The sequence below is a fragment of the Plecotus auritus genome (genome assembly GCF_963455305.1).
Source record: "Plecotus auritus genome assembly, chromosome: 10".
Classification (NCBI taxonomy): Eukaryota; Metazoa; Chordata; class Mammalia; order Chiroptera; family Vespertilionidae; genus Plecotus; species Plecotus auritus.
In genome coordinates this window covers 2,626,775-2,648,662 of record NC_137785.1, presented here as the reverse complement: position 1 = coordinate 2,648,662, position 21,888 = coordinate 2,626,775, and the positions used below count along the sequence as shown (strand labels likewise).

Sequence of the window (21,888 nt, the reverse complement as noted above, 5' to 3'; positions counted from 1 at the left end):
CTTCTCTTCCTTTCTTCCCTTCCTTCCATCCTTCCTTCCTTCCTTCCTTCCCTCCTTCCTTCCTTCCTTCCCTCCTTCCTTCCCTCCTTCCTTCCTTCCTTCCTTCCTCCCTTCCATCCTTCCTTCCTTCCTTCCTTCCCTCCCTCCTTCCTCCCTCCCTCCCTCCCTCCCTCCCTCCCTCCCTCCCTTCCTTCCTTCCTTCCTTCCTTCCTTCCTTCCTTCCTTCCTTCCTTTCCTTCCTCCCTCTCTCCCTTCCCCTCTCCCTCCCTCCCTCCCTCCCTCTTCTTTCCATCTCTCTGTCCCAGGAATGCAGAAAAAAAAGGCCAATGAAGGCCGGAGTGGGGAGCAGGGCTGGTGGGGGTTGACTGTGGAAAAAGAGGGACATATGTAATACTTTCATCAGTAAAGATTTTTTTTTTTTTAAAAGAAGAATCTCTTTTTTTTATTATTGATTTTTTACAGAGAGGAAAGGAGAGGGATAGAGAGTTAGAAACATCGACGAGACAGAGACATCGATCAGCTGCCTCCTGCACACCTCCCACTGGGGATGTGCCCACAACCAAGGTCCATGCCCTTGACCGGAATCGAACCTGGGACCCTTCAGTTCGCAGGCCGACGCTCTATCCACTGAGCCAAATCAGTTAGGGCTAGTAAAGATTTTTTTTTAAATAAAATAAAATTATAAATAAAAAGAAGGTCCAGCCCTGGCCAGGTGGCCCCCCGTTGGTTGGAGCGACATCCTGTGCACCAAAACGGTGGCAGGTCCGATCACAGGAAGGAAAACTATCGAGTCTCTCTCTCTCTCTCTGTCTGTCTCTGTCTCTCTCTCTCTCTGTCTGTCTCTGTCTCTCTGTCTCTCTGCCTCTCTCTCTCTCTCTCTCTCTCTCTGTCTCTCTCTCTCTCTCTCTACGTCTCTGTCTTTCTCTCTCTCTCTCTCTCTCTCTGACTCTCTCTCTCTCTCTCTCTCTCTCTCTCTGTCTCTCTCTCTCCCCTTCTTTCTCTCTCTCTCTCTCTCTCTGTCTCTGTCTCTGTCTCTCTCTCTCTCTCTCTCTCTCTCTCTCTCTCTCTCCGTCTCTATCTCTGCCTCTCTCTCTCTCTCTCTGTCTCTGACTCTCTCTCTAAAACAACAAAACAAAGCAAACCCTCCCGTGCTCATTCAATAACACAGAAAGAAAGAAGGCCATGGGCCGGGGGGAGCATTCCCAGGCCATGTTGACCGTGTGAGCCCTTTGCCACCAGAAGACACTGCCCAGGGGCCCTGAGCGCACCCCGTCCCAGCACAGCCCTGGCTGCTCCGTACCAGAGGGAGGTGCCGGGGCAGGACCGGGCCGGCTCCTTACCTGGAATCGTCTCCACAGGGCGCTGTGGGTCGTGGTCTCGGCCTTGGCTTGCTCCTAAGTGGTCCTGAGGCTGTACTCTCCTCCTCTGCCTTCGGAGCTTAGCTCTTCGATTCTGAAACCAATCCTGAGCGAGGAAACAAGGCTCCGGGTTACTCCTGAGGTCTGTCCCCTTGGACTAGCTCTTAGAGCTTGCCATTGGGGACCTTCACAATCTCGTCTTGGCATCATTTGCTGAAATACTCATTTTTAAATTATGTTTTAACTGATTTGAGAGAGAGAAACATCAACATCCATCAGCTGCCTCCTGCACGCCCTACTGGGGATCTAGGCCAAACCCAGGCATGGGCCCCGACCAGGAGTCAAACCCGAGACCTCTCGGTGCACAGGACCACACCCACAATCGGAGCTGTAGTCATGTTTCACGCTGTACATGGATGCTGTGCTGATAATGCCCTGAAGGGCCCACTCACGCCCTAGCCTGTCTGGCTCAGTGGATAGGGCATCAGTCTGTGAACTGAATGATCGCAGGTTCAGTTCCCGGTCAAGGTCACGACCATGTTTCTCTCTACTTCCCTTCCATTCTCTCTCAGTATCAAAGGGAAAAGTGTCCTCAGGTGAGGATTAACAAAAAAGTAATAATAATAAAGTGCAAGTGATGTTTGTTTTTTTTTTTTAAAAAGAACCAACTCAAGCCCGGCGGGTATGGCTCCGTGGTTGAGCATCCACCCAGGCACCAAGAGGTCGCCGGCTCGATTGCCAGTCAGGGCACCGGCTCAGGTCTCCGGCTTGATCCCTACTAGGAGGCCTGCAGGAGGCAGGCGAGGGGTGTTGATGTTTCTCTCTGATCATGTTTCTCTCTCTCCCGCTCTCCCTGTCTCTCTCTAAGTTAGAAATAAAAATTGAACAACAGCCTGGCAAGTGTGGCCCGGTGATTGAGCGTCCACCTATGAACTAGGAGCTCACAGGTTTGATTCCCGATCAGGGCACGTGCCTGGGTTGGGGGCTTGATCCCCAGTGTGGGGCGAGCAGGAGGCAGCCAGTGATTCTCCCATCACTGATCCTTCTCTCTCTCTTTCCCTCCCCCTTCTTCCCTGAAATCAATAAATACATGTTTTTAAAAATTAAACAAAAAAAAGATATTCCAGCCAAAACCGGTTTGGCTCAGTGGATAGAGCGTCGGCCTGCGGACTGAAGGGTCCCGGGTTCGATTCCGGTCAAGGGCATGTACCTTGGTTGCAGGCACATCCCCAGTGGGGGGTGTGCAGGAGGCAGTAGATCGGTGTTTCTCTCTCATTGATGTTTCTAGCTTTCTATCCCTCTCCTTTCCTCTCTGCAAAATACCAATAAAATATATTAAAAAAAAAAAAAAAAAAAAAAAAAAGATACTCCACACATAGCCCTCGGAATCCTGGCGTGGAATACGTGCTCAGTTCACGGTCCTCCCCACTGTGCTTCCTGCTTCCTGCCTTGGGGTGCAGAGCCGGTTACCTTGATTCTAGACACTTTGACGCCCATGTCTGCAGCGAGCTTTTGCATGGTAGGCTTGTTTGGGTAACAATTCTCGTTGAATGCTTTGATGAGGGTTTCCACCTGCTTCTCTGTGAATCTGATGGGGCCGTGAGGCACCGCTATGGAGAGGTTGGGAGAGAGGAATCATGGAATGACTCAGTGTACACATCAGGCGTCAGGTTCCAGCTGGTCTCTATTTCCTCTTGTCAAGCGGAACCCACCACAACCCTCCAGGAACGAGATCATAAAGCTCTTAAACACACCCAGGTGATTCTCCACCTTCTCCTGCTGATCTGAATGCCCTGACCTGGGAGTCCAGGTCGTTGGTTTTCAAAAACCATGAAGGGCCCCGGGTGGGTGTCTCCGTTGGTTAAAGTGTCGTCCTGATACCCCAACCGTGCAGATTCGATCCCCGGTCAGGGCGCATGCAAGAAGCAAGTAGCAACCAATGAATGCACAGAGAAGTGGGGCCACAAATCTTTTTCTTGCACTCTCTCTCTTTCTCTCAAGTCAATTAACAATTTTTTTCACAAATGAAAGGAAACGTAAGCACGGGAAATAGACGTGCTCTGCTCATGTGGATCAGGAACAACCTGAGACAAGAAAATGGGTGCCAGAACCAAGAGGTGTGCACTAGGTTGGTCCAACACCCACGTGTGGAGTTCTTAATCAGGAGGGATATCTCCGCTCCAGAGGCCTCCCAGGAGGGGTCCCAGCCCCACCCCAGCCCAGGGTTGCAGAGCTGGGGAGCGATGTCCCCATAACTTCGGGCGGCAAAGACCAGCGGGAATTGTGGCTCAGTGACATGGAGGCTACTGGAGACCCGGGCAGTTCCTCTTAAAGGGCCAGCGCACAAACTTACATGGCCCTGCTCCCTGAGAGCTCCAGCGCTGGGTGGCGGCACGGGGGGCACCAGGGACAGACGGGGAGGAAGTGGACTGTGTGCCAGCGGGGCAGGCACTTCCCCCACCTGGGGAAACAAACAGACTTCAAGTCCAGGAAGCCCACAGTCCCTAACAAGAGGAACCCAAGGAGGACCACACCAAGACACATCATAAATAAAATGCCAAGGGTTAAAGACACAGAGAGAAGCTTAGAAGCAGCAAGAGAAAAGCAGTTATTTACCTACGAGGAAGCACCCATAGGACTGTCAGCTGATTTCTCAACAGAAACATTGCAGGCCAGAAGGGAGTGGCAGGAAATATTCAAAGTGATGAGTAGCAAGAACCTACAACCAAGATTACTCTACCCAGCAAAGCTATCATTCAGAATTGAAGGTCAGATAAAGAGCTTCACAGACCAGAAAAGCTAAAGGAGGTCATCACCACAAAACCAGTATTACATGAAATGCTGAAAATAATTCTTTAAGAAGAAGAAGAAGACAGAGGAGGGGAGAAAAGATAAAAATATGAACAACGGAGGAGAACCAAGACGGCTGTGTAGTTAAACGCCGGTACTCCCCACCTGTCACAACCACATCAAAGTTTCAACCGAAATATAGAACCACCATCATTCAGAACCACCTGCAATCTGCCTGAATGGAAGTCCGACAACGAGAGAAGGAAAGAAAGTACTTCGAGACGGGTAGGAGGGGTAGAGGCACGGAATGGGCTGCTGGGACACCCATGGGTGGCGTTTTCCTCAATCAGGAGGGATGTCTCGGCTGCAGAGGCCTCCTGTGAGAAGCAATGGCTCCCGACCCGACACCAGGGCCCCAGCCCAGGGTTCCACAGCTAGCTAGATTCCTTCCTTCCTCCCTTCCTCCCTCCCTTCTTTCCTCCCCTCCTTCCTTCCTTTTTCCCTTCCTTCCTTTCTTCCTTCTCTCCTTCCTCCCTTCCTTCCCTCCTTCCTCCCTCCTTCTTTCCATCCCTCCTTCCTTCCGACCTCCCTCCCTTCCGTCCTCCCTCCCTTCCTCCCTTCCTTCCTTCCTCCTTTCCTTCTTTCCTCACTTCCTTCCTCCATTCCTTTCCTTCCTTCCTTCCCTCCTTCCTCCCTTTCTTCTCTTCCTTTCTTCCCTTCCTTCCCTCCTTCCTTCCTTCCCTCCTTCCTTCCTTCCTTCCTCCCTCCCTTCCTTCCTCCCTCCCTTCCTTTCTCCCCTTCCTTCCTTCCTTTCTTCCCTTCCTTTCCTTCCTTCCTTCCTTCCTCCCTTCCTTCCTCCCTTCCTTCCTTCCTTCCTTCCTTTCCTTCCTCCCTCTCTCCCTTCGCCCCTCCCTCCCTCCCTCTTCTTTCCGTCTCTCTTTCCCAGGAATGCAGAAAAAAAGGGCAATGAAGGCGGGAGTGGGGAGCAGGGCTGGTGGGGGTTGACTGTGGAAAAAGAGGGACATATGTAATACTTTCAACAGTAAAGATTTTTTTTAAATAAAATAAAATTATAAATAAAAAGAAGGTCCAGCCCTGGCCCGGTGGCCCCGTTGGTTGGAGCGACATCCTGTGCACCAAAACGGTGGCAGGTCCGATCACAGGAAGGAAAACTATCGAGTCTCTCTGTCTCTCTGTCTCTCTCTGTCTCTGTCTCTGCCTCTCTCTCTCTGTCTCTGACTCTCTCTCTCTCTCTCTCTAAAACAACAAAACAAAGCAAACCCTCCATGCTCATTCAATAACACAGAAAGAAAGAAGGCCATGGGCCGGGGGGCAGCATTCCCAGGCCATGTTGACCGTGTGAGCCCTTTGCCACCAGAAGACACTGCCCAGGGGCCCTGAGCGCACCCCGTCCCAGCACAGCCCTGGCTGCTCCGTACCAGAGGGAGGTGCCGGGGCAGGACCGGGCCGGCTCCTTACCTGCAATCGTCTCCACAGGGCGCTGTGGGTCGTGGTCTCGGCCTTGGCTTGCTCCTAAGTGGTCCTGGGGCTGTGCTCTCCTCCTCTGTCTTCGGAGCTTAGCTCTTCGATTCTGAAACCAATCCTAAGCGAGGAAACAAGGCTCAGGGTTACTCCTGAGGTCTGTCCCCTTGGACTAGCTCTTAGAGCTTGCCATTGGGGACCTTCACAATCTCGTCTTGGCATCATTTGCTGGAATACTCATTTTAAATTATGTTTTTACTGATTTGAGAGAGAGAAACATCAACATCCATCAGCTGCCTCCTGCACGCCCTACTGGGGCTCTAGGCCAAACCCAGGCATGGGCCCCGACCAGGAGTCAAACGTGAGACGTCTCGGTGCACAGGACCACACCCACAATCGGAGCCGTAGTCATGTTTCACGCTGTACATGGATGCTGTGCTGATAATGCCCTGAAGGGCCCACTCACGCCCTAGCCTGTCTGGCTCAGTGGATAGGGCATCAGTCTGTGAACTGAATGATCCCAGGTTCAATTCCCGGTCAAGGTCACGACCATGTTTCTCACTACTTCCCTTCCATTCTCTCTCAATATCAATGGGAAAAATGTCCTCAGGTGAGGATTAACAAAAAAGTAAAAAAAGTAAAGTGCAAGTGATGTTCGTTTTTTTTTTAAAAAAAAGAACCAACTCAAGCCCGGCGGGTATGGCTCCGTGGTTGAGCATCCACCCAGGCACCAAGAGGTCGCCGGCTCGATTGCCAGTCAGGGCACCGGCTCAGGTCTCCGGCTTGATCCCTACTAGGAGGCCTGCAGGAGGCAGGGGAGGGGTGTTGATGTTTCTCCCTGATCATGTTTCTCTCTCTCCCGCTCTCCCTCTCTCTCTCTAAGTTAGAAATAAAAATTGAACAACAGCCTGGCCAGTGTGGCCCGGTGACTGAGCGTCCACCTATGAACTAGGAGCTCACAGGTTTGATTCCCGATCAGGGCACATGCCTGGGTTGCGGGCTTGATCCCCAGTGTGGGGCGAGCAGGAGGCAGCCAGTGATTCTCCCATCACTGATCCTTCTCTCTCTCTTTCCCTCCCCGTTCTTCTCTGAAATCAATAAATACGTGTTTTTAAAAATTAAACAAAAAAAGATACTCCACACACAACCCTCGGAACCCTGACATGGAATACGTGCTCAGTCATGGTCCTCTCCATTGTCCTTCCTGCTTCCTGTCTTGGGGTGCAGAGCCGGTTACCTTGATTCTAGACACTTTGACGCCCATGTCTGCAGCGAGCTTTTGCATGGTAGGCTTGTTTGGGTAACAGTTTTGGTTGAATGCTTTGATGAGGGTTTCCACCTGCTCCTCTGTGAATCTGATGGGGCCGTGAGGCACCGCTGTGGAGAGGTTGGGAGAGAGGAATCATGGAATGACTCAGTGTACACATCAGGCGTCAGGTTCCAGCTGGTCTCTATTTCCTCTTGTCAAGCGGAACCCACCACAACCCTCCAGGAACGAGATCATAAAGCTCTTAAACACACCCGGGTGATTCTCCACCTTCTCCCGCTGATCTGAATGCCCTGACCTGGGGGTCCAGGTCGTCTGTTTTCAAAAACCCTGAAGGGCCCCGGGTGGGTGTCTCCGTTGGTTAAAGTGTCGTCCTGATACCCCAACCGTGCAGATTCGATCCCCGGTCAGGGCGCATGCAAGAAGCAAGTAGCAACCAATGAATGCACAGAGAAGTGGGGCCACAAATCTCTCTCTCTCTTGCACTCTCTCTCTCTCTCTCAAGTCAATTAATAAACGTTTTTACAGCCCTGGCTGGTTTGGCTCAGTGGATAGAGAATCGGCCTCTGGACCGAAGGGTCCCGGGTTTGATTCTGGTCAGGGCACGTGCCCGGGTTGCAGGTTCGATCCCCACTAGGGGCCTGCAGGTGCGGCTGATCCATGATTCTCTCTCGTCATGGATGTTTCTATCTCTCACCCTCTCCTTTCCTCTCTGAAATCAATAAAAAATATATTTAAAAAAAGAAGCAACCTTGCCCTGACCGGTTTGGCTCAGTGGATAGAGCGTTGGGCTGCGGACTCAAGGGTCCCAGGTTCGATTCCAGTCAAGGGCATGTACCTTGTTTGCGGGCATATCCCCAGTGGGGAGTGTGCGGGAGGCAGCTGATTAATGTTTCTCTCGTCGATATTTCTAACTCTCTATCCCTCTCCCTTCCTCTCTGTAAAAAAATAAAATATATATGTTTTTTAAAAAAAATAAAAGAAAAAAATAAAAAAAGAAGCAACTAATGAATGCATAAATAAGTGGAAAAACAAATAGATTAAAAAAATAAATAATAAAATAAATAAATAATTTTTTACACATGAAAGGAAACGTAAGCCACGGGAAACAGACGTGCTCTGCTCATGTGGATCAGGAACAACCTGAGACAAGAAAATGGGTGCCAGAACCAAGAGGTGTGCACTAGGTTGGTCCAACACCCACGTGTGGAGTCCTTAATCAGGAGGGATATCTCCGCTCCAGAGGCCTCCCAGGAGGGGTCCCAGCCCCACCCCAGCCCAGGGTTGCAGAGCTGGGGAGCGATGTCCCCATAACTTCGGGCGGCAAAGACCAGCGGGAATTGTGGCTGAGTGACATGGAGGCTGCTGGAGACCCAGGCAGTTCCTCTTAAAGGGCCAGCGCACAAACTTACATGGTCCTGCTCCCTGTGGGCTCCAGCGCTGGGTGGCGGCACGGGGGGCACCAGGGACAGACGGGGAGGAAGTGGACTGTGTGCCAGCGGGGCAGGCACTTCCCCCACCTGGGGAAACAAACAGACTTCAAGTCCAGGAAGCCCACAGTCCCTAACAAGAGGAACCCAAGGAGGACCACACCAAGACACATCATAAATAAAATGCCACGGGTTAAAGACACAGAGAGAAGCTTAGAAGCAGCAAGAGAAAAGCAGTTATTTACCTACGAGGAAGCACCCATAGGACTGTCAGCTGATTTCTCAACAGAAACATTGCAGGCCAGAAGGGAGTGGCAGGAAATATTCAAAGTGATGAGTAGCAAGAACCTACAACCAAGATTACTCTACCCAGCAAAGCTCTCATTCAGAATTGAAGGTCAGATAAAGAGCTTCACAGACCAGAAAAGCTAAAGGAGGTCATCACCACCAAACCAGGATTACAGGAAATGCTGAAAATAATTCTTTAAGAGGAAGAAGAAGACAGAGGAGGGGAGAAAAGATAAAAATATGAACAACGGTGGAGAACCAAGACGGCTGTGTAGTTAAACGCCGGTACTCCCCACCTGTCACAACCACATCAAAGTTTCAACTGAAATACAGAACCACCGTCATTCAGAACCACCTGCAATGTGGCTGAATGGAAGTCGGACAACGAGAGAAGGAAAGAAAGTACATCGAGACGGGTAGGAGGGGTAGAGGCACGGAATGGGCTGCTGGGACACCCATGGGTGGCGTTTTCCTCAATCGGGAGGGATGTCTCGGCTGCAGAGGCCTCCTGTGAGAAGCAATGGCTCCCGACCCGACACCAGGGCCCCAGCCCAGGGTTCCACAGCTAGCTAGATTCCTTCCTTCCCCTCTCTCTTCTTTCTGTCCCTTTCCCAGGAATGCAGACAATAGGGCAATGAAGACAGGAGTGGGGAGCAGGGCTGGTGGGGGTTGATGGGGGAAGAAGGGGGACATATGTAATACTTTCAACGGTAAAGATATTTTTTTAAATAAAAGTAAAAATAAAAAGAAGGTCCAGCCCTGGCTGGGTGGCCCCGTTGGTTTGAGCGACATCCTGTGCACCAAAACGGTGGCAGGTCCGATCACAGGAAGGAAAACAATAGAGTCTCTCTGTCTGTCTGTCTCACTCTCTCTCTCTCTCTCTCTCTGTCTGTCTCTCTCTCTCTCTCTCTCTGTCTTTGCCTCTCCCTCTCTCTAAAACAACAAAACAACCCTCCCGTGCTCATTCAATAACACAGAAAGAAAGAAGGCCATGGGCCGGGGGGGGAGCATTCCCAGGCCATGTTGACCGTGTGAGCCCTTTGCCACCAGAAGACACTGCCCAGGGGCCCTGAGCGCACCCCGTCCCAGCACAGCCCTGGCTGCTCCGTACCAGAGGGAGGTGCCGGGGCAGGACCGGGCCGGCTCCTTACCTGGAATCGTCTCCACAGGGCGCTGTTGGTCGTGGTTTCGGCCTTGGCTTGCTCCTAAGTGGTCCTGGGGCTGTGCTCCCCTCCTCTGTCTTGGGTACCTACATCTTCGATTCTGAAACCAATCCTGAGCGAGGAAACAAGGCTCAGGGTTACTCCTGAGGTCTGTCCCCTTGGACTAGCTCTTAGAGGTTGGCATTGGGCACCTTCACAATCTCGTCTTGGCATCATTTGCTGGAATACTCATTTGTAAATTATGTTTTAACTGATTTAAGAGAGAAACATCAACATCCATCAGCTGCCTCCTGCACGCCCTACTGGGGATCTAGGCCAAACCCAGGCATGGGCCCCGACCAGGAGTCAAACCTGAGACCTCTCGGTGCACAGGACGACACCCACAATCGGAGCCGTAGTCATGTTTCACGCTGTACATGGATGCTGTGCTGATAATGCCCTGAAGGGCCCACTCACGCCCTAGCCTGTCTGGCTCAGTGGATAGGGCATCAGTCTGTGAACTGAATGATCCCAGGTTCAATTCCAAGTCAAGGTCACGACCTTGTTTCTCTCTACTTCCCTTCCACTCTCAATATCAATGGGAAAAATGTCCTCAGGTGAGGATTAACAAAAAAGTAATAATAATAAAGTGCAAGTAATGTTCATTTTATTTTTTAAAAAGAACCAACTCAAGCCCGGCGGGTATGGCTCCGTGGTTGAGCATCCACCCAGGCACCAAGAGGTCGCCGGCTCGATTGCCAGTCAGGGCACCGGCTCAGGTCTCCGGCTTGATCCCTACTAGGAGGCCTGCAGGAGGCAGGCGAGGGGTGTTGATGTTTCTCTCTGATCATGTTTCTCTCTCTCTCTCCCGCTCTCCCTCTCTCTCTCTAAGTTAGAAATAAAAATTAAACAACAGCCTGGCCAGTGTGGCCCGGTCATTGAGCGTCCACCTATGAACTAGGAGCTCACAGGTTTGATTCCCGATCAGGGCACATGCCTGGGTTGCGGGCTTGATCCCCAGTGTGGGGCGAGCAGGAGGCAGCCAGTGATTCTCTCATCACTGATCCTTCTATCTCTCTATGCCTCCCCCTTCTTCTCTGAAATCAATAAATACGTATTTTTAAAAATTAAACAACAACAAAAAAATACTCCACACACAGCCCTCGGAACCCTGACATGGAATACGTGCTCAGTCATGGTCCTCCCCACTGTGCTTCCTGCTTCCTGTCTTGGGGTGCAGAGCCGGTTACCTCGATTTGAGACACTTCGACGCCCATGTCTGCAGCGAGCTTTTGCTTGGTAGGGTAGTTTGGGTAAGCCGTCTTGTTGAATGCTTTGATGAGGGTTTCCACCTGATCCTCTGTGAATCTGAAGCGCCTTCGGCAGTGAGGCACCGCTGTGAAGAGGTTAGGAGAGGAATCATGTAATGACTCAGTGTACACATCAGGCGTCAGGTTCCAGCTGGTCTCTATTTCCTCTTGTCAAGCGGAACCCACCACAACCCTCCAGGAACGAGATCATAAAGCTCTTAAACACACACGGGTGATTCTCCACCTTCTCCCGCTGATCTCAATGCCCTGACCTGGGAGTCCAGATCGTCTGTTTTCAAAAACCATGAAGGGGCCCGGGTGGGTGTCTCCGTTGGTTAAAGTGTCGTCCTGATACCCCAACCGTGCAGATTCGATCCCCGGTCAGGGCGCATGCAAGAAGCAAGTAGCAACCAATGAATGCACAGAGAAGTGGGGCCACAAATCTCTCTCTTTCTTCCACTCTCTCTCTCTCTCTCAAGTCAATTAATAAACGTTTTGACAGCCCTGGCTGGTTTGGCTCAGTGGATAGAGAATCGGCCTCTGGACCAAAGGGTCCCGGATTCGATTCTGGTCAGGGCACGTGCCTGGGTTGCAGGTTCGATTCCCACTAGGGGCCTGCAGGAGCGGCCGATCCATGATTCTCTCTCGTCATGGATGTTTCTATCTCTCACCTTCTCTTTTCCTCTCTGGAATCAATAAAAAATATATTTAAAAAAAAGAAACAACCAATGAATGCATAATTAAGTGGAAAAACAAATTGATAAAAAAATAAATAATAAATTAAATAAATAAATAATTTTTTTACAAATGAAAGGAAACATAAGCCACGGGAAACAGACGTGCTCTGCTCATGTGGATCAGGAATAACCTGAGACAAGAAAATGGGTGCCAGAACCAAGAGGTGTGCACTAGGTTGGTCCAACACCCACGTGTGGAGTTCTTAATCAGGAGGGATATCTCCGCTCCAGAGGCCTCCCAGGAGGTGTCCCAGCCCCACCCCAGCCCAGGGTTGCAGAGCTGGGGAGCGATGTCCCCATAACTTCGGGCGGCCAAGACCAGCGGGAATTGTGGCTCAGTGACATGGAGGCTGCTGGAGACCCGGGCAGTTCCTCTTAAAGGGCCAGTGCACAAACTTACATGGTCCTGCTCCCTGAGAGCTCCAGCGCTGGGTGGCGGCACGGGGGGCACCAGGGACAGACGGGGAGGAAGTGGACTGTGTGCCAGCGGGGCAGGCACTTCCCCCACCTGGGGAAACAAATAGACTTCAAGTCCAGGAAGCCCACAGTCCCTAACAAGAGGAACCCAAGGAGGACCACACCAAGACACATCATAAATTAAATGCCAAGGGTTAAAGACACAGAGAGAAGCTTAGAAGCAGCAAGAGAAAAGCAGTTATTTACCTACGAGGAAGCACCCATAGGACTGTCAGCTGATTTCTCAACAGAAACATTGCAGGCCAGAAGGGAGTGGCAGGAAATATTCACAGTGATGAATAGCAAGAACCTACAACCAAGATTACTCTACCCAGCAAAGCTATCATTCAGAATTGAGGTTCAGATAAAGAGCTTCACAGATAAGAAAAAGTTAAAGGAGGTCAGCACCACAAAACCAGGATTACAAGAAATGCTGAAAATAATTCTTTAAGAGGAAGAAGAAGACAGAGGAGGGGAGAAAAGATAAAAATATGAACAACGGAGGAGAACCAAGACGGGTGTGTAGTTAAACGCCGGTACTCCCCACCTGTCACAACCACATCAAAGTTTCAACTGAAATACAGAACCACCGTCATTCAGAACCACCTGCAATCTGGCTGAATGGAAGTCTGAAAACGAGAGAAGGAAAGAAAGTACTTCGAGACGGGTAGGAGGGGTAGAGGCACGGAATGGGCTGCTGGGACACCCATGGGTGGCGTTGTCTTCCATTGGGAGGGATGTCTCAGGTGCAGAGGTCTCCTGTGAGAAGCAATCACTCCCGACCTGACACCAGGGCCCCAGCCCAGGGTTCCACAGCTAGCTAGATTCCTTCCTTCCTCCCTTCTTTCCTCCCCTCCTTCCTTCCTTTTTCCCTTCCTTCCTTTCTTCCTTCCCTCCTTCCTCCCTTCCTTCTCTTCCTTTCTTCCCTTCCTTCCATCCTTCCTTCCTTCCTTCCTTCCCTCCTTCCTTCCTTCCTTCCCTCCTTCCTTCCCTCCTTCCTTCCTCCCTTCCTTCCTCCCTTCCATCCTTCCTTCCTTCCTTCCTTCCCTCCCTCCTTCCTCCCTCCCTCCCTCCCTCCCTCCCTCCCTCCCTCCCTTCCTTCCTTCCTTCCTTCCTTCCTTCCTTCCTTCCTTCCTTCCTTCCTTCCTTTCCTTCCTCCCTCTCTCCCTTCCCCTCTCCCTCCCTCCCTCCCTCCCTCTTCTTTCCATCTCTCTGTCCCAGGAATGCAGAAAAAAAAGGGCAATGAAGGCCGGAGTGGGGAGCAGGGCTGGTGGGGGTTGACTGTGGAAAAAGAGGGACATATGTAATACTTTCATCAGTAAAGATTTTTTTTTTTTTTAAAAGAAGAATCTCTTTTTTTTATTATTGATTTTTTACAGAGAGGAAAGGAGAGGGATAGAGAGTTAGAAACATCGACGAGACAGAGACATCGATCAGCTGCCTCCTGCACACCTCCCACTGGGGATGTGCCCACAACCAAGGTCCATGCCCTTGACCGGAATCGAACCTGGGACCCTTCAGTTCGCAGGCCGACGCTCTATCCACTGAGCCAAATCAGTTAGGCCTAGTAAAGATTTTTTTTTAAATAAAATAAAATTATAAATAAAAAGAAGGTCCAGCCCTGGCCAGGTGGCCCCCCGTTGGTTGGAGCGACATCCTGTGCACCAAAACGGTGGCAGGTCCGATCACAGGAAGGAAAACTATCGAGTCTCTCTCTCTCTCTCTGTCTGTCTCTGTCTCTCTCTCTCTCTGTCTGTCTCTGTCTCTCTGTCTCTCTGCCTCTCTCTCTCTCTCTCTCTCTCTCTCTCTGTCTCTCTCTCTCTCTCTCTACGTCTCTGTCTTTCTCTCTCTCTCTCTCTCTCTCTGACTCTCTCTCTCTCTCTCTCTCTCTCTCTGTCTCTCTCTCTCCCCTTCTTTCTCTCTCTCTCTCTCTCTCTCTCTCTCTCTCTCTCTCTCTCTCTCTCTCTCCGTCTCTATCTCTGCCTCTCTCTCTCTCTCTCTGTCTCTGACTCTCTCTCTAAAACAACAAAACAAAGCAAACCCTCCCGTGCTCATTCAATAACACAGAAAGAAAGAAGGCCATGGGCCGGGGGGAGCATTCCCAGGCCATGTTGACCGTGTGAGCCCTTTGCCACCAGAAGACACTGCCCAGGGGCCCTGAGCGCACCCCGTCCCAGCACAGCCCTGGCTGCTCCGTACCAGAGGGAGGTGCCGGGGCAGGACCGGGCCGGCTCCTTACCTGGAATCGTCTCCACAGGGCGCTGTGGGTCGTGGTCTCGGCCTTGGCTTGCTCCTAAGTGGTCCTGAGGCTGTACTCTCCTCCTCTGCCTTCGGAGCTTAGCTCTTCGATTCTGAAACCAATCCTGAGCGAGGAAACAAGGCTCCGGGTTACTCCTGAGGTCTGTCCCCTTGGACTAGCTCTTAGAGCTTGCCATTGGGGACCTTCACAATCTCGTCTTGGCATCATTTGCTGAAATACTCATTTTTAAATTATGTTTTAACTGATTTGAGAGAGAGAAACATCAACATCCATCAGCTGCCTCCTGCACGCCCTACTGGGGATCTAGGCCAAACCCAGGCATGGGCCCCGACCAGGAGTCAAACCCGAGACCTCTCGGTGCACAGGACCACACCCACAATCTGAGCTGTAGTCATGTTTCACGCCGAACATGGATGCTGTGCTGATAATGCCCTGAAGGGCCCACTCACGCCCTAGCCTGTCTGGCTCAGTGGATAGGGCATCAGTCTGTGAACTGAATGATCGCAGGTTCAGTTCCCGGTCAAGGTCACGACCATGTTTCTCTCTACTTCCCTTCCATTCTCTCTCAGTATCAAAGGGAAAAGTGTCCTCAGGTGAGGATTAACAAAAAAGTAATAATAATAAAGTGCAAGTGATGTTTGTTGTTTTTTTTTTAAAAAGAACCAACTCAAGCCCGGCGGGTATGGCTCCGTGGTTGAGCATCCACCCAGGCACCAAGAGGTCGCCGGCTCGATTGCCAGTCAGGGCACCGGCTCAGGTCTCCGGCTTGATCCCTACTAGGAGGCCTGCAGGAGGCAGGCGAGGGGTGTTGATGTTTCTCTCTGATCATGTTTCTCTCTCTCCCGCTCTCCCTGTCTCTCTCTAAGTTAGAAATAAAAATTGAACAACAGCCTGGCCAGTGTGGCCCGGTGATTGAGCGTCCACCTATGAACTAGGAGCTCACAGGTTTGATTCCCGATCAGGGCACGTGCCTGGGTTGGGGGCTTGATCCCCAGTGTGGGGCGAGCAGGAGGCAGCCAGTGATTCTCCCATCACTGATCCTTCTCTCTCTCTTTCCCTCCCCCTTCTTCCCTGAAATCAATAAATACATGTTTTTAAAAATTAAACAAAAAAAAGATATTCCAGCCAAAACCGGTTTGGCTCAGTGGATAGAGCGTCGGCCTGCGGACTGAAGGGTCCCGGGTTCGATTCCGGTCAAGGGCATGTACCTTGGTTGCAGGCACATCCCCAGTGGGGGGTGTGCAGGAGGCAGCTGATCGGTGTTTCTCTCTCATTGATGTTTCTAGCTTTCTATCCCTCTCCTTTCCTCTCTGCAAAATACCAATAAAATATATTAAAAAAAAAAAAAAAAAAAAAAAAGATACTCCACACATAGCCCTCGGAATTCTGGCGTGGAATACGTGCTCAGTTCACGGTCCTCCCCACTGTGCTTCCTGCTTCCTGCCTTGGGGTGCAGAGCCGGTTACCTTGATTCTAGACACTTTGACGCCCATGTCTGCAGCGAGCTTTTGCATGGTAGGCTTGTTTGGGTAACAATTCTCGTTGAATGCTTTGATGAGGGTTTCCACCTGCTCCTCTGTGAATCTGATGGGGCCGTGAGGCACCGCTGTGGAGAGATTGGGAGAGGAATCATGTAATGACTCAGTGTACACATCAGGCGTCAGGTTCCAGCTGGTCTCTATTTCCTCTTGTCAAGCGGAACCCACCACAACCCTCCAGGAACGAGATCATAAAGCTCTTAAACACACCCGGGTGATTCTCCACCTTCTCCAGCTGATCTGAATGCCCTGACCTGGGAGTCCAGGTTGTTGGTTTTCAAAAACCATGAAGGGCCCCGGGTGGGTGTCTCCGTTGGTTAAAGTGTCGTCCTGATACCCCAACCGTGCAGATTCGATCCCCCGGTCAGGGCGCATGCAAGAAGCAAGTAGCAACCAATGAATGCACAGAGAAGTGGGGCCACAAATCTCCTTCTTGCACTCTCTCTCTCTTTCTCTCAAGTCAATTAACAATTTTTTTCACAAATGAAAGGAAACGTAAGCACGGGAAATAGACGTGCTCTGCTCATGTGGATCAGGAACAACCTGAGACAAGAAAATGGGTGCCAGAACCAAGAGGTGTGCACTAGGTTGGTCCAACACCCACGTGTGCAGTTCTTAATCAGGAGGGATATCTCCGCTCCAGAGGCCTCCCAGGAGGGGTCCTAGCCCCACCGCAGCCCAGGGTTGCAGAGCTGGGGAGAGATGTCCCCAATAACTTCGGGCGGCAAACGACCAGCGGGAATTTGTGGCTGAGTGACATGGAGGCTGCTGGAGACCTGGGCAGGTTCCTCTTAAAGGGGCCAGCGCACAAACTTACATGGTCCTGCTCCCTGTGGGCTCCAGCGCTGGGTGGCGGCACGGGGGGCCACCAGGGACAGACGGGGAGGAAGTGGACTGTGTGCCAGCGGGGCAAGGAACTTCCCCCACCTGGGGAAACAAATAGACTTCAAGTCCAGGAAGCCCACAGTCCCTAACAAGAGGAACCCGAGGAGGACCAACCAAGACACATCATAAATAAAATGCCAAGGGTTAAAGACACAGAGAGAAGCTTAGAAGCAGCAAGAGAAAAGCAGTTATTTACCTACGAGGAAGCACCCATAGGACTGTCAGCTGATTTCTCAACAGAAACATTGCAGCCAGAAGGGAGTGGCAGGAAATATTCACAGTGATGAATAGCAAGAACCTACAACCAAGATTACTCTACCCAGCAAAGCTATCATTCAGAATTGAAGGTCAGATAAAGAGCTTCACAGATAAGAAAAAGTTAAAGGAGGTCAGCACCACAAAACCAGGATTACATGAAATGCTGAAAATAATTCTTTAAGAGGAAGAAGACAGAGGAGGGAGAAAAGATAAAAATATGAACAACGGAGGAGAACCAAGACGGCTGTGTAGTTAAACGCCGGTACTCCCCACCTCTTCACAACCACATCAAAGTTTCAACTGAAATACAGAACCACCATCATTCAGAACCACCTGCAATCTGCCTGAATGGAAGTCCGACAACGAGAGAAGGAAAGAAAGTACTTCGAGACGGGTAGGAGGGGGTAGAGGCACGGAATGGGCTGCTGGGACAACCCAAGGGGTGGCGTTTTCTTCAATCAGGAGGGATGTCTCGGTCTGCAGAGGGCCTCCTGTGAGAAGCAATCACTCCCGACCCGACACCAGGGGCCCCCAGCCCAGGGTTCCACAGCTAGCTAGATTCCTTCCTTCCTCCTTCCTCCCTCCCTTCCTTCCTCCCCTTCCTTCCTTCCTCCCTTCTTTCCTCCCCTCCTTCCTTCCTTTTCCCTTCCTTCCTTTCTTCCTTCTCTCCTTCCTCCCTTCCTTCCCTCCTTCCTCCCTCCTTCTTTCCATCCCTCTCCTTCCTTCCGACCTCCCTCCCTTCCGTCCTCCCTCCCTTCCTCCCTTCCTTCCTTCCTCCTTTCCTTCTTTCCTCACTTCCTTCCTCCATTCCTTTCCTTCCTTCCTTCCCTCCTTTCCTCCCTTCCTTCTCTTCCTTTCTTCCCTTCCTTCCCTCCTTCCTTCCTCCCTTCCTTCCTTCCTTCCCTCCTTCCTTCCTTCCTCCCTCCCTTCCTTTCCTTTCCTTTCCTTCCTTCCTTCCTTCCTCCCTTCCTTTCCTTCCTTCCTTCCTTTCCTTCTCCCTTCCTTCCTTCCTTTCCTTCCTTCCTTCCTTCCTTCCTTCCTTCCTTCCTTCCTTCCTTCCTTCCTCCCTCTCTCCCTTCCTTCCTTCCTTCCTTTCCTTCCTTCCTTCCTTCTCCCTCCCTTCCTTCCTTCCTTCCTTCCTTCCTTCCTTCCTTCCTTCCTTCCTTTCCTTCCTCCCTCTCTCTCCCTTCGCCCCTCCCTCCCTCCCTCTTCTTTCAGTCTCTCTTTCCAGGAATGCAGAAAAAAAGGGCAATGAAGGGCGGAGTGGGGGAGCAGGGCTGGTGGGGATGACTGTGGAAAAAGGGGGACATATGTAATACTTTCAACAGTAAAGATTTTTTTTAAATAAAATAAAAATTATAAATAAAAAGAAGGTCCAGCCCTGCCGGGTGGCCCCGTTGGCTGGAGCAACTTCCTGTGCACCAAAACGGTTGCAGGTCCGATCACAGGAAGGAAAACAATAGAGTCTCTCTGTCTCTCTGTCTCTCTCTCCCTCTCTTTCTCACTCTCTCTCCGTCTCTGTCTCTGACTCTCTCTCTCTCTCTCTGTCTCTGACTCTCTCTCTAAAACAACAAAACAAAGCAAACCCTCCCGTGCTCATTCAATAGCACAGAAAGAAAGAAGGCCATGGGCCGGGGGGAGCATTCCCAGGCCATGTTGACCGTGTGAGCCCTTTGCCACCAGAAGACACTGCCCAGGGGCCCTGAGCGCACCCCGTCCCAGCACAGCCCTGGCTGCTCCGTACCAGAGGGAGGTGCCGGGGCAGGACCGGGCCGGCTCCTTACCTGGAATCGTATCCACAGGGTGCTGTTGGGTCCGTGGTCTCGGCCTTGGCTTTGCTCCTAAGTGGTCCTGGGGGCTTTGATCTCCTCCTCTGTCTTCGGAGCTTAGCTCTTCGATTCTGAAACCAATCCTGAGCGAGGAAACAAGGCTCCGGGTTACTCCTGAGGTCTGTCCCCTTGGGACTAGCTCTTAGAGCTTGGCATTGGGGACCTTCACAATCTCGTCTTGGCATCATTTGCTGAAATACTCATTTTTAAATTATGTTTTTAACTGATTTGAGAGAGAGAAACATCAACATCCATCAGCTGCCTCCTGCACGCCCCTACTGGGGATCTAGGCCAAACCCAGGCATGGGCCCCGACCAGGAGTCAAACCCGAGACCTCTCGGTGCACAGGACACACCCACAATCTGAGCTGTAGTCATGTTTCACGCCGAACATGGCATGCTGTGCTGATAATGCCCTGAAGGGCCCACTCACGCCCTAGCCTGTCTGGCTCAGTGGATAGGGCATCAGTCTGTGAACTGAATGATCCCAGGTTCAGTTCCCGGTCAAGGTCACGACCATGTTTCTCTCTACTTCCTTCCATTCTCTCTCAGTATCAAAGGGAAAAATGTCCTCAGGTGAGGATTAACAAAAAGTAATAATAAGAAAGTGCAAGTGATGTTCGTGTTTTTTTTAAAAAAAGAACCAACTCAAGCCGGCGGGTATGGCTCCGTGGTTGAGCATCCACCCAGGCACCAAGAGGTCGCCGGCTCGATTGCCAGTCAGGGCACCGGCTCAGGTCTCCGGCTTGATCCCTACTAGGAGGCCTGCAGGAGGCAGGCGAGGGGTGTTGATGTTTCTCTCTGATCATGTTTCACTCTCTCCCGCTCGCCCTCTCTCTCTCTAAGTCACAAATTAAAAATTAAACAACAGCCTGGCCAGTGTGGCCCGGTGATTGAGCGTCCACCTATGAACTAGGAGCTCACAGGTTTGATTCCCGATCAGGGCACATGCCTGGGTTGGGGGCTAGATCCCCAGTGCGGGGCGAGCAGGAGGCAGCCAGTGATTCTCCCATCACTGATCCTTCTATCTCTCTTTCCCTCCCCTTCTTCTCTGAAATCAATAAATACATGTTTTAAAAATTAAACAAAAAAAAGATATTCCAGCCAAAACCGGTTTGGCTCAGTGGATAGAGCGTCGGCCTGCAGACTGAAGGGTCCCGGGTTCGATTCCGGTCAAGGGCATGTACCTTGGTTGCAGGCACATCCCCAGTGGGGGGTGTGCAGGAGGCAGCTGATCGATGTTTCTCTCTCATCGATGTTTCTAGCTTTCTATCCCTCTCCTTTCCTCTCTGCAAAATACCAATAAAATATATTTAAAAAAAAAAAAAAAAAAAAAGATACTCCACACATAGCCCTCGGAACCCTGGCGTGGAATACGTGCTCAGTTCACGGTCCTCCCCACTGTGCTTCCTGCTTCCTGTCTTGGGGTGCAGAGCCGGTTACCTTGATTCTAGACACTTTGACGCCCATGTCTGCAGCGAGCTTTTGCATGGTAGGCTTGTTTGGGTAACAATTCTGGTTGAATGCTTTGATGAGGGTTTCCACCTGCTCCTCTGTGAATCTGATGGGGCAGGGAGGCACCGCTGTGGAGAGGTTGGGAGAGAGGAATCATGTAATGACTCAGTGTACACATCAGGCGTCAGGTTCCAGCTGGTCTCTATTTCCTCTTGTCAAGCGGAACCCACCACAACCCTCCAGGAACGAGATCATAAAGCTCTTAAACACACACGGGTGATTCTCCACCTTCTCCCGCTGATCTGAATGCCCTGACCTGGGAGTCCAGGTCGTTGGTTTTCAAAAACCATGAAGGGCCCCGGGTGGGTGTCTCCGTTGGTTAAAGTGTCGTCCTGATACCCCAACCGTGCAGATTCGATCCCCGGTCAGGGCGCATGCAAGAAGCAAGTAGCAACCAATGAATGCACAGAGAAGTGGGGCCACAAATCTCTTTCTTGCACTCTCTCTCTTTCTCTCAAGTCAATTAACAATTTTTTTCACAAATGAAAGGAAACGTAAGCACGGGAAATAGACGTGCTCTGCTCATTTGGATCAGGAACAACCTGAGACAAGAAAATGGGTGCCAGAACCAAGAGGTGTGCACTAGGTTGGTCCAACACCCACGTGTGGAGTTCTTAATCAGGAGGGATATCTCCGCTCCAGAGGCCTCCCAGGAGGGGTCCCAGCCCCACCCCAGCCCAGGGTTGCAGAGCTGGGGAGTGATGTCCCCATAACTTCGGGCGGCAAAGACCAGCGGGAATTGTGGCTCAGTGACATGGAGGCTGCTGGAGACCCGGGCAGTTCCTCTTAAAGGGCCAGCGCACAAACTTACATGGTCCTGCTCCCTGTGGGCTCCAGCGCTGGGTGGCGGCACGGGGGGCACCAGGGACAGACGGGGAGGAAGTGGACTGTGTGCCAGCGGGGCAGGCACTTCCCCCACCTGGTGAAACAAATAGACTTCAAGTCCAGGAAGCCCACAGTCCCTAACAAGAGGAACCCGAGGAGGACCAACCAAGACACATCATAAATAAAATGCCAAGGGTTAAAGACACAGAGAGAAGCTTAGAAGCAGCAAGAGAAAAGCAGTTATTTACCTACGAGGAAGCACCCATAGGACTGTCAGCTGATTTCTCAACAGAAACATTGCAGGCCAGAAGGGAGTGGCAGGAAATATTCAAAGTCATGAGTAGCAAGAACCTACAACCAAGATTACTCTACCCAGCAAAGCTATCTTTCAGAATTGAAGGTCAGATAAAGAGCTTCACAGATAAGAAAAAGCTAAAGGAGGTCATCACCACAAAACCAGGATTACATGAAATGCTGAAAATAATTATTTAAGAGGAAGAAGAAGACAGAGGAGGGGAG

General features: G+C 51.2%; 1 protein-coding gene across 1 annotated transcript in view; it reads right to left on the bottom strand.

The window, feature by feature from the left end:
- The window catches only part of DUXA (double homeobox A), a 58,598-nt gene that overhangs the window by 32,304 nt on the left and 4,406 nt on the right, over nucleotides 1-21,888 (bottom strand). The window contains exons 4-8 of the mRNA XM_080644036.1: nucleotides 21,356-21,463; nucleotides 15,987-16,126; nucleotides 14,500-14,623; nucleotides 12,205-12,312; nucleotides 11,008-11,153 (exon numbers count right to left, since the gene is read on the bottom strand). Of these exons, the coding sequence (XP_080500162.1) occupies nucleotides 11,008-11,153; nucleotides 12,205-12,312; nucleotides 14,500-14,623; nucleotides 15,987-16,126; nucleotides 21,356-21,463 (626 nt within the window). The remainder of the gene's footprint in view (nucleotides 1-11,007; nucleotides 11,154-12,204; nucleotides 12,313-14,499; nucleotides 14,624-15,986; nucleotides 16,127-21,355; nucleotides 21,464-21,888) is intronic.